The following is an 11,489-nucleotide window of genomic DNA, read 5'->3' as shown; positions in this document are numbered from 1 at the left end:
ACAACGTCAACCAATCTCGGATCCATATGGGAGGCATGTTAACAATTACATGCAAAACTATTTTGGGGATTTATCATCCGATGACCACTCTTCACAATACACTTACTCTACACATAGAGATGATGAAGATAGTGAAAAATTTGAACCTCATAGGAACTCTATGTGGTACTAAGTCACTCATGTATCTTACCATGCAATGTATAAAGTGTAAAATATTGTACTAATTCATTATATATAAATGATTATGGTGTGTTTAAACTTCGTTCATTAATTACTACATATTTTCTACACTCACAATGTTACTTAAATTAGTTAAATCCATCATGCAATGCATTTCCTTCCAATTTTTTTGTGATAAACTAATAGATAATTGACTAAATAAACATCCTGCAAAGTTTCAATAAAAATTTTCAAGTTTTTCTTACAATTTTCGTGGTTTCCATATTATTTTTATCGATATCGATAATATCCCGATATTTCCATCGATATTTCTGTGTTTTTGGACTACCGATATTTCCGATATCATCGATATTTTATACCTTGAGCACAACACATACGTATCTTTTCTTTTCTTTTTTGATCAAAAAATAAATATTTTATTAAGAAAAAAGAGAAAATTACGCACAAAAGCCCAATCAAAAGTAGAGCACCAACTCAAAACATCATGAGAAGCCCGCACATCAGTGGAGACAACGCCAAGTTGAGTCTTGCAAAAGCAGTGCAGCACCACACGAACCCATATCCAAAAACACAACCAAACTATAAATCAGATCTGGAAATGCCGAAACAAGTTGAACCACCGAGATCCCAACCTTTGATAGCAACACCTACAAAGAAATCCATGAAATGAGACAAACAAACAAACGGGGGGAGGGCAAAGGGGTGTGTAAAACAGCCTTGTTACGAGTCACAAATTGTACCACACTTCGCCCAAGTTTTCCGGCAAACCGGTGTGGCAATGGGCTATGAGGTTTGGATCTAGAGACTTAAGCAGGTCAAGCACTTCCAAGTCTAATTTATGTTTAGGAGAGGAGATGGATGTGGGGAAGCATGAAGGAAAAATGGGTTTGCAGCGGAGGGGACTCGAACTTGAGATTAGGGTTTGGAAGATACGAAGAAAATAAGAAAGGAAAGAGAGAACCAGAGAATTGGCAATAAACACCTAGGAAACGACGATGTATGTCGGGAAAACATGCCACTGACTCTCAAAACGACAAATGGAATCAACTACGGTTGGGAGCGGAGCGAGGATAGATTTTTCGATATGACTGGCACACGAGATAGTACACCACGTGTCATTATACAAATGGTGAGATATGTGTGTTAAAAAGTTGATAACTTAAAAAATAAAATTTCTTACCACTTACATAAAAACACGTGGTATACCTACCACTCATGTTCCCGTCACAATTAAAAATTTCTCCGGAGCAAGGGGAGGTGGGATTTCTAGAGAGAGGGGAGAGCTTTTTCTCTGCACAACACATATGTATCTTTTCGGTTAATTTGGAGAGTAGGCACGGCTTACAGTTAAGATCCAATATACATTCAACTTATTTATGGTCTAATGTTGTTACTCTCTCCAATATTTAAAAAAAAAATACCGATTACGAGTCCCCATTTATATCAATAGAAGAGAAATAAGCAAATCCGTACAACATGATTGAAACTACGTACAATGTAGAGAGAAAAAAATCTTAACCAATGAAGAAAATTAAGAATAAAATCAATGCAAACTTTTGTCTTTGGCTCTGGCATCGATCGGTAACAATCCTTCTTGATCTCTTACATTTCTTCTCCTCTTTGTTTCTTCAATCTTCTGACCATCTTCCACCTCATGAATGTGGTTGCTCATTTTTGCTATGTTAAGGAGAGCCTTCATAGTTGTTGGCACTCTCTTACTATGTTGAGGAAAGTCTTATGTAGTGGTTATGGATTCTACTCAACCTCAAATCTTAGAACAATGATTGTTATTCGTACTTGTGGTTGTGATTTTTTGTAGGTCGTGTAACTTGTACATTTGACAAAAGACTATGAGAAGAAAAATCTAAAACATACCCAAAGTGCCTCATAATTATCAATGTGCAGCGATTCACTGGCTTGCAAGGCTTAACCCATGAGTTTTGCTGCGATTCACGTTGGACATGCATATTTGATCACGAAAACTACATACAATGCTAAATAAGATTAATATGCTGCTACCTCATAAAAACCCTAAGCCCGACGACTCCACCAATTACTCATTGGGGTTGGGTTGGGTTGGGTTGGGTTCCTACAAACCAAAAAATGAAGACAAATCTTATTTTCTTCCAGCTTTGTTCACCCATTAGTATTTACGTTCATTCACTCGACTCGAATCATACCGAACTCATCGCTTAAAAGAGAGGTGAAAAAAATTTGAACTTTTATTCATTCAATTTTTACTTTATATGCAAATAAAGGGAGGACCCTATAACTGCTCGAAATCGGCAGCATCCACCATCCCATTTCAGAGAAAGAAAAAAAAGAATAATAATTGGTGAACCACAAAAAAATATAAACTTCAGTCAAGTTGCGGTTCACAAGGGACTTGCCCAAAAATGTCAGGACATGAATCCCAGTTTCCTTGTTCCCTTGCCTCCCAATATCCACCGGTGTAGCCGTATGTGTCGCTTCCTTTATCCTTTGCAAACCACTGCGGTTTCCAACCCTGCTCTTGCATCTTTCGTGCCTGAATTCGACATCAAAGCACCATCCCATCATTTACCATAGACCAGTAAATACATTTGACGTAAGGAAACCCCAGCTAACGTACAGAAAGGTCCGACTGGTTTTGCCTAAGAATGTCATTGTTGCAAGAAGCTTAAACAGTTCATGTACGTGCCTTTCTCATTACTATAAGGCCCAACACTTAGATTCATCCTTATTGAAAGGTTAGAACTGCATGAATTAAACCCGTGCTCCGTTGTTTTGATTTCGTGCTAAACAGTTTTTAAGTTTTACTATTATTCCCGAAACCTAGGTTTAGTTTATATCAACACCGGGCAGGTGCTTATATGTGGAGTTAAAATGTGATACATATAGTTGAAATGCAATATTACCTGCCGTTGTCTCTGTTCCAGCCTCAACTTCTCTGCATTTGCCATTTCATACTCCCCATTTTCCAAATACCTTTGATCGGGTCTGAGCCTTGAATCTGTTGGGGGCAACTTCTCCTGCACGCGATCAAACTTAAAAGGAATCATAATCTGCTAGCAGTTTCTAACAGTACTTTCCATACCAGTAATATCTAGATAAGACGGATCAAACCAAGGAATAAACTATCAAATAATCACCTTCAGTCCAGGTGTGAGTTCATTCAATGTGATGGCAAAGCGTGTTAAGTTGTATCTAGTTGGAAACTTGGGTGGCTTGTTCCTCCTCCAGAGCAGGCGGGAGTCAGATAAAGAGTCGGATCCTTTTCCCTTCCCTGAACAGTCTCCTAAAACGTAGTGCATGCTCTCATCCCATTTGCCAAACATTGTTGCAGCCGTTTTCCCATTCTTATCTTGAACTATACCATGTACCTAATGGAAACAAGAATAAAAAATAAATGTGTTAAAGTGCCAATGCAGAGACGAACAACTTAAATGAAATAAAAATTGAAAAAAGAAAATAGTACCTGGTGCGGATTTCGGTCAATGATAGACTGCTCCTTAAATTTCAGCTTACATGAATATTCATGCTTTCCTTGTAATCGCATCGTCCCATAGTGATCACAGTAAAGCTTTCCCAAGATAAGGTTGTAAATGGACGTTGTAACCTGGCCAGAAAGAGTTCATTTTTAAGACACGACCTTAGAAAATAATGAACAATAGCTGAGTGGGGCAGCTTCATACTTTACTCCACTGAAGAACTTCCCCATCATCAAATTCCAAGGTCAGGACACCAACAGGATCAAGCTGAATCGAGCGACCCCAGAATTTGCTCTTCAAATTGCTGTCTCCCCAGAATTTCCATCCTTGACCCTCACAGTGGCAAGCGATAATCATGGGGTGATGACTAACCTGACACCCAAAATACAAGGATTTTTACTGTTTGATACATAGTAGAAATAGAACAATAATGAGATTGTCAGCGTGTTTTAAGTCGATAAATATAAACCATAATGAAAAAAGCCATATGCTTAACTGATATTTTTTATCGTTACTTTAGTTAGCTGCTCAAACAAGGCTCATTTCTTGCTGGTATAATCCCTTTCTACTTTATCAGATAACCTATTGAGAAATCGGCCTGCCCGGGGAGCTTCAAACTATCAAATCTCAATGGCTAGATGTTTAGATTCATTTAAACAAATATTTCTAGATATTTTGACTCATTATGAAATATTAATTAAACCTGTTTATTTCAAGCTTCGTTGCATTACAATACTTCTCTTCCCACGACTCAAATTAAAGGTTCAAAATACATTGCTCAACATTGAGCGAACAGTGGCATTAAATATAAGATTCAATGTTTTCACTAGACATGTAAAAACCATTTGATTTACTTGATAAATGCACCAGTCAATTTGTAGAGAGAAAACTTGCAATTCTGAGAATTAAATTACTAGTCAAATGCTGAACAGAAGGTCTACAAGAGAATAGTGTATGCTACGGATTCAGTTCTGAAGTAATTTTCACACCTTCTCTGAGAAGAATCGGAGGCCTTTGTCTGGATAGTCAGCCTCGTATGTTTCCCCTAATAATGGGTTGAATGGCTTGCAAATTCTTCCTTCAGTTGATGCATATCCAGACACAGCAAAAGCAGCCACATTAAGTATCCTCATAAGGCTATTACCCTGCAGGGCATAAAAGAAACTCAAAAATGAGTCATGAAAGCACCGAGATGATTTAACTCATTTAAGAAATCTAATGCTGCGAAGAGACTCTTAACAGCATTGCATTGAGGATGGCTCTGAGGTCTTTACCCTTTTACCCCATTCATATGCTCGATCAAGGAGATACGAGTATTCCAAATCCTCAAAACCCTTTTGTAGAGTAGATAGAGGCTCATTAAAGTATACAGGAAGACATATTTTTGTGAGATCCTTCCCAATGTTATCCTTAATCATTGACCAAAGACTAACACTCTTCTCTTTTTCAACAGGGTCCGGCAACTTATTACGGCGCTTGACAAGAGGAAAGTTAGTTCCAACAGATCTCATAGATGGATCAAGACCATCTTCTGCTTCAATGGCATTTATCCCTTCATCGTCTGAAGACACAGATGATATCCGATACTCGGACCCATTACTTTTAAAAGAACTAGATGATAGAAAATCACGAGTATCAAAGAAAGCATTGTCCTCTTCATCTGTTTCTTCTTCTGCAGCATCAACTCTTTCATTATCCTCATCTGATTCACTTGCACTCCCTTCTGAAAAGTTAATATCAATGATGGACTAAATTACCATAAATCATGATGGAACACCATGATGGACTAAAATAGCATAAATTATGATAGAACACCATTTCTACTAAATGCATACCACTGAATTTGTCTTGCCTTGATCTAGAGGAAGCCCCAGAATCTTTCAACTGTCGGCTCTCATCTACCACTGTATTCTCCAAATCTACCTTTTCTGTCTACAAAAAACAGTATCAATATCAATTTATTAGCAAGAAACAATGAAGTAAATGACGAGCCAAAATCCTTGCACCAGAAGTTAAACTCTTAAGAAAGCAAACTTTTGTATGAACACAAGATACCTCATAAAAATATTGCTTAATAAACACTAGCGAAATGGTCAGCGTTGTACAATTTCCTTATTTTGGTATCTAGTAATATGCCATCAGTCCACAACTCTTTTCTTTATGCAATAATAATAAATTCCTCATTCAATTAAATTTCTCCTTTTTTTAAGAGACAAAAATAAAACGAAAAATCTAGCATGAGTAGTTAGTTGTGTGAGGGCCTACGGATATATGCCCTTTTAAGGAGTACATGAAGTAGTTTTGCAGGTGCTAACATTATGAAAATGGGGCATGGGACCTTTAAGGAGACCATGTGGTAGTTTTGCAGGTGCTAACATTATGAAAATGGGGTACGGCAAAAGCAGGTTGGTCTTTAGGGCATTTTGAATTTGATGAAAGCACTTTAGTTCTCAAACATTTTGATGCTAAAACCTAGGAACTCAAACCACATTATTGCTAGCCCGTTGTGAGGCTTCGTCCACTCTCCTATCCCCTTAGTGTAAATAATATCGTTTGTTAAAAAAAATAAAATAAAATAAAAACAGAGGTAGAGCTATGAAAAAGAAATCCATGTAACATATTTCCACCTGGAAGTAAATCAAAACTGAAAACATTAGAGAATTTAAACCATCCTGGATAAGCTAATTCCTTAAAAACTCATAGCTTGACCGTCCGTATTTCATAAATAAGAGGTGGAACGTGGAGGTAAGGCTACAATAGTAAAACATGTTCTTGTAGAAACCGCAAAAAGAGAGGCGTAGTCTTTTTTTGGCATCACCTCAGATCATAAAAACATAGAATTATAGAATTAGAACCAAATCAATTTTCAAACAAAAAATCTAGAAAATATAGAATTAGAACCACATTAAGCTTGTTGTAAACACTCCATATTTAGCCTCCACAAACCTGTAAATACCCTGTTATTTAACCTCCATTAATCCTTCGACACATATCACATTACCCATGCCCCAAGAAAAAAGGTCATGCCATATGCAGAAAACACTCAGCCCACATCAATTTTCAGACAAACAATCTAGAAAATAAGGAACTAGAACCAGCCAATTTTTATTCATTTCAATGGTTTTTTTTTTACCTTTTCAAAAGAGTACGGAAAACTATACAAGAATAGTCTGGTTTGTGCGGGATCAATGTCATCTTTTAGTCAAGTGATATCGCAATGAATCCTTTACTCCTTCCATTAACTAACAGTCTAACACTCAAGTCACTCAAGCTCAAAGATCAGACCAACACAATTTTTTTTTTATACAAGCAATATCCTACTCTACAAGGGAGGGATGCAGTGGGTTGAAGAGGAAGGCCCTATGAACTAGGGTAATCCACCACTTGCGATCAGACAAACACAATTAAGAAGATTGATTATATTCAAAATTATAATGTACAGAAATTTGAGAGAGAAATATAAACCTCATTTTCCCACTCTACACAAATGAATCACAACAATGACTAATCCAAAAGATGAACACACTATAACCAAACAACCCCTTAGCAAATGACTTGGTGGTTTTAAGAAAATTAGAATTTCTGCATTGTAAGAAACCAAAGAAGAATACTCCGAATTTCAACCGGCATAAGGTTTCATACCTCTAACTGTCGCAGCGTGTCAATAAGGAGCCACTGCTTCTGCTTGAGCAGCAAGAGCTGGTTCTGCAACGCGGCAAACTCAGTCCTCATTATCTGCTCCGTGTCCTGAATGGCAGCCTCCCTAACACCTTCTTCAACAAGCCGCTGCCTCACCTTATCAGTAGAAAGGGCGACATTGTCGACCGGAGCCATCAACTCGCTGTTGGAGATCCGCGGGAACATGTCTTTCACAGCCTGCAATGCTTCCACCCATTCGTGTCGATCTTCTCGAGTCTCTGCCCTCAAATGCAACCTCTTTGTGCCTGTGAAGATCGAAAACCTCTTATCATCCGATCTGCTTTCGCGGATGCTCGAAACCTGAGAATGAAACCATCAAAAATCATCAAATTCGATATAGAATCAAGCACAAATCAAATAAAATATAATTAGCAGAATTTGATCAAATTAAGACGTATCTAGTGAAATACAAAATTAAAAAAAAAAAAAAAACAATTAAACGCTCGACGATCAACGAGGAAAATGTGGACCGGATTAGAATTCGAACTGACATTGGAATTAATAAAAATTGATTTAATCATATAGAAATGAAAATCGAGAGAGACCGAGAACCTTGAGATGGACTTCGCCGAAAGGCTTGCGGCGGAGCTTATGAGGAATGCCGTTCTTATGCCTCGAAATCCGCCGCATCGATTCGTCGCCGATGACTTTTGATCCTTTCTCAGTCTCAACCGTAACGAAGATCCTATCAGGGCCGTGAATCTTATAATACGACAAAACTCCGTCTTGCAGAACGAACCACCTCGGCCGCCACCCCTTGCCGTAATTCACCCACTTGAACAGAATTCCGGACACGCCATTCCCGACGATGTCGTTTATCTGGACGTCGACCGGCTGCTCCCTTGCCGAGGGCGGCCGAGCCACGACTGCCACGGCGGCAGCAGCAGCAGCCGCCGTGGTGCGCTGACTGAGGCGTCCGTAGTCGGCGCTGCAATGGCTGTGGCTGTAGCTGTGATTGTTGACGCTGTTCGGGTCGATTTTGGCGATGCGGGCGTGGGTGTCGGATCTGGAGCCGAAGGAGGTCATGTGGAGGTCCGGTGAATGATCGGAGAGCGTGGAGATGCAGCAGAAGGGATGCATATGGAATTAGAGGGAAATAATTGGGGGATATTGGGATTGGGATCGGGTGGGGATGCGGACGTGGCGGCGGAGGAGGGCGGCGGTTATGGTTGTGATTATGGTTAGGAGTTTCATTTGGATTTTTTTAATTTTAAATTTTTTTTCTTCTGTGATTTTGTTGGGAATTGGGATTTTGCGGAGGGAGAGAAACGGATAAAGCGAGTATCGCGTGAAAGTGGGAGAAACGGTTATTTGGAGGAAGAGTTGGGGTTTCGGAGGAAGCGACGGTGACGGAACAATCAACTCTCTCTCTCTCTCTCTCTCTCTCTCTCTTCTCTCTCTCTCTCTAAAATGCCAATGTTTTTAAAAATATGAGGCGGTTAGCCACCGTGTCTGTGATGAGTTGTGCCTCTCTCTCTCTTCGAGAGATTTTTTAATGTGTCGTGGGTAAATCGTAAATAAATAGAAATATTTACGACTGTGGTTTGGTTGGGTGCGGGGAGGACGCAGGGGTTGTAGTGGAGATGGCCGCCGGCTAGTTTCTTGCAGGGCGACACGTGGAAGATCCAAGAGGTGACGCGTGTATGAATAACAGTGCTTGGTGAGTGGCGGGAGCGTTTGGGCAGTTTGGTAGTTGACAAAAATGTTAATGCCTTTCACGTCCTTTGACTCGCGGGACTTCTTTTATTTTTTGTTTTTTGGGTAGTTTTCTCGCACAGTCACACGTAGGGAAGCTTCTTTTCTTTTTTCTTTTTTAATCAAGGATGTGGTAATCTTTTAATCTGAATTTCATTGCAATTTGCTGGTTGTGAAAAGGGTTAAAACCATTACATTTGGAATATTTATCCTTATGGCTAAAATTTGTGTCATATATTTTAATTTTTAATTTGCACCTCATTTTCAATTTGCAATCATTTTTTTATTTTGTGAACAAACAATATTATCTACACTAAGGGGAAGAGGTAGGCTTAGTCTCACAATGGGTTAGCAATAATATAGTTTAAACATGCCTTTGACAAGAATCAAATCTAACACATCTAACTTACAAGTGAAGAGAAATACTAATAGACTGTAGTAATAAATGGCTAATTTGTACCAATTTACTAATATATTTAATTTATTTCTGTGCCCATATTTTTATATTTTTATTTGTACTTATAGTTTTTAAATCTTTTATTTTTACCCATAATTTATTTATACAGTACCCATTTTCATAAAGAATATATCACTTGTTATATGTAAAATGTATCAAATTTTTATGTAAAATGCACCAAATTTTTTTTACGTAAAATGTATGTGACAATCCGTTCCTAATTTTACGATTCTATAAATTTTAAAAGTGTGAATTGATAAAAATACCTTAGAGGCGAGATTGTTGACTTTCGTTGACCGCCTTTGTGAAATCTCATCCCCAGAATTTCACAATTCATTACGTATCTCGTTATTTAAATTCGCATTTAACGTTTACGTTATATGTATTAGTTAATTTTAGGAATTAAATCGAATAATTATCGGGTCTGAATTTTTATAATTAACCTTTAAAAATTTGTTGACCTTTCGAGGTCACAAGTAACGTTTTCGAATAGATCTTGAAACCATAAACGGATAAGCGAAAGCCGTTTGCGAATCTAGGTTTTAACGGTATAGTTATGGACATTTGAAGTCGTTTTACTAAACTATGGATTTTAAATTAATTAAAACTCCCACCATGTGGGAAATGTAACCAATCATATTATTTTTTAGGACCAATCAGAAATTAGGGAGGAAAGAGGGATGAATTAGGAAAGGGAGAGAAAGCACTCAGCTTTCCTGTTGACCCATCCATGCGCAGCACCCCAATTTTGACCCGGAGGGATTTCCGGCCAGCTTCCACCATTTTTCAGCGATTTTCGCCCAGCCTTCACTTGCTAACAACACACAACCTCTGTGCAACCCATTTTCCCTTCCAAAAATCGAGCCTTTTGGCTCCTAAACCGTGAGGACGAAGCACGGCGTCGTGGGGTTCTCAACGGCAATCCGTCGTTCTGGTGAATTTCATCACCCATCCACCGCCCTTAATCAACTCCTTTTGGACCCAGGAACAAGAACCAACTAGTTGTAGGGGCGTCGGACACCGAGGAAGAAGAATTAAAGCTCACCTATTCTAGGGTTTCCGGCAAGTTCGAGGGAAATTGGAGCTTTTCCCGGTCAAATTGGACTTGGCCACAGGTATAAAACTTGCTCTACTTATTGAGATATTCATTTATGTGAAATTTGGTAATTTTTGGAAATAGTTGATTTTTCCAGCCAGTCGAGGCTGGCCGTGCGGCGGCGCGTGGGCCAAGACCCCAACTGCCCTTCCTAAACTAATTTGGATACCTTGATTCCATATGTGACGTTCAATTGATGAAATCTCGTCATATAATTATACTTTGATAGAGACCGCCACTTGGACATTATATGAATCGACGATCCGACCGTTGGATCGTCACCAAACTTTAATACTTAATAGCACATAATATTTAAGGATACTAGTAACTGACAGATCAGGAATTTGATGTACGAATCTTCCCGAATGGGTTTTCTAAGTTTGTAAATATAAACGTCGGCCGCAACTTAATTTTAGCGATTAGCGGAGATCTGACTGTTGAATCGTTCTGAAACTTTAGGATGTTGTTCTAGAAGCTTATTGAAACTCTTGGGAAGTTATGGATCAGAAATCCGAGGTGCGGATATTCCGGATCGAGTTACATAGGGTTATGGACCCTACCGTCGACCTTTGACCAATAATTGACTTTTGGTCAATAGGTTACAAATCATTCGAGAACATCCATGGGGATGTGTTTTATGTAAGTTACGTGTTCTATCGATAAAAATTTTGAGACGTGATTTGATATTTGTTCTAGGCGACGATCGTTCGTGACGCATCGATATTCGTGCTAGAGAGTTGTAGCGCAAACTCAAGTGAGTGGGTCTTTTCCTTTTTATAGTATGTGTGTATATATATGTATATATGATTGATAGTTTCCATTTATGCATTTGAAAAAGAATTTCTTACGTACACCTAGATTAGACTAAAGTTGTTGATGCACAAAATCAGTG

General features: G+C 38.6%; 1 protein-coding gene and 1 long non-coding RNA gene across 3 annotated transcripts; both read right to left on the bottom strand.

Annotated features, from left to right (window-relative positions):
- Positions 1-375: 375 nt before the first annotated feature.
- On the bottom strand, positions 376-1,350 carry LOC126605916 (uncharacterized). The gene is made up of 2 exons (XR_007617060.1): positions 905-1,350; positions 376-827 (listed from the first exon to the last, which is right to left on the bottom strand). It is a non-coding gene; the product is annotated as an uncharacterized LOC126605916 (long non-coding RNA).
- Positions 1,351-2,384: 1,034 nt separating this feature from the next.
- On the bottom strand, positions 2,385-8,834 carry LOC126605909 (oxysterol-binding protein-related protein 1C-like). 2 transcript variants are annotated; one of them, XM_050273361.1, is made up of 10 exons: positions 7,902-8,834; positions 7,293-7,649; positions 5,486-5,582; positions 4,925-5,373; positions 4,640-4,795; positions 3,855-4,022; positions 3,638-3,778; positions 3,312-3,542; positions 3,078-3,206; positions 2,385-2,707 (listed from the first exon to the last, which is right to left on the bottom strand). In XM_050273361.1, the coding sequence occupies exons 1-10, from the start codon at positions 8,427-8,429 to the stop codon at positions 2,540-2,542; spliced, it is 2,424 nt and encodes an 807-aa protein (XP_050129318.1). In that variant the 5' UTR covers positions 8,430-8,834; the 3' UTR covers positions 2,385-2,539. The 2 variants fall into 2 exon arrangements, with proteins under 2 accessions (XP_050129318.1, XP_050129319.1); XM_050273362.1 differs by having other exon boundaries at positions 3,078-3,191; positions 7,902-8,833.
- Between the last annotated feature and the right edge of the window lie 2,655 nt (positions 8,835-11,489).

Source organism: Malus sylvestris, chromosome 15 (assembly GCF_916048215.2).
Source record: "Malus sylvestris chromosome 15, drMalSylv7.2, whole genome shotgun sequence".
Classification (NCBI taxonomy): domain Eukaryota; kingdom Viridiplantae; phylum Streptophyta; class Magnoliopsida; order Rosales; family Rosaceae; genus Malus; species Malus sylvestris.
This window is presented reverse-complemented; position numbering and strand designations above follow the sequence as displayed.

Coding starts and splice junctions, on each gene's coding strand:
- LOC126605909 (XM_050273361.1), bottom strand. CDS start 8,429: ATGCATCCCTTCTGCTGCATCTCCACGCTCTCCGATCATTCACCGGAC. Junction 3,543..3,637: donor TTGACCGAAATCCGCACCAG/GTACTATTTTCT, acceptor TGTTTCCATTAG/GTACATGGTATAGTTCAAGA. Junction 3,207..3,311: donor AACTCACACCTGGACTGAAG/GTGATTATTTGA, acceptor ATTCCTTTTAAG/TTTGATCGCGTGCAGGAGAA.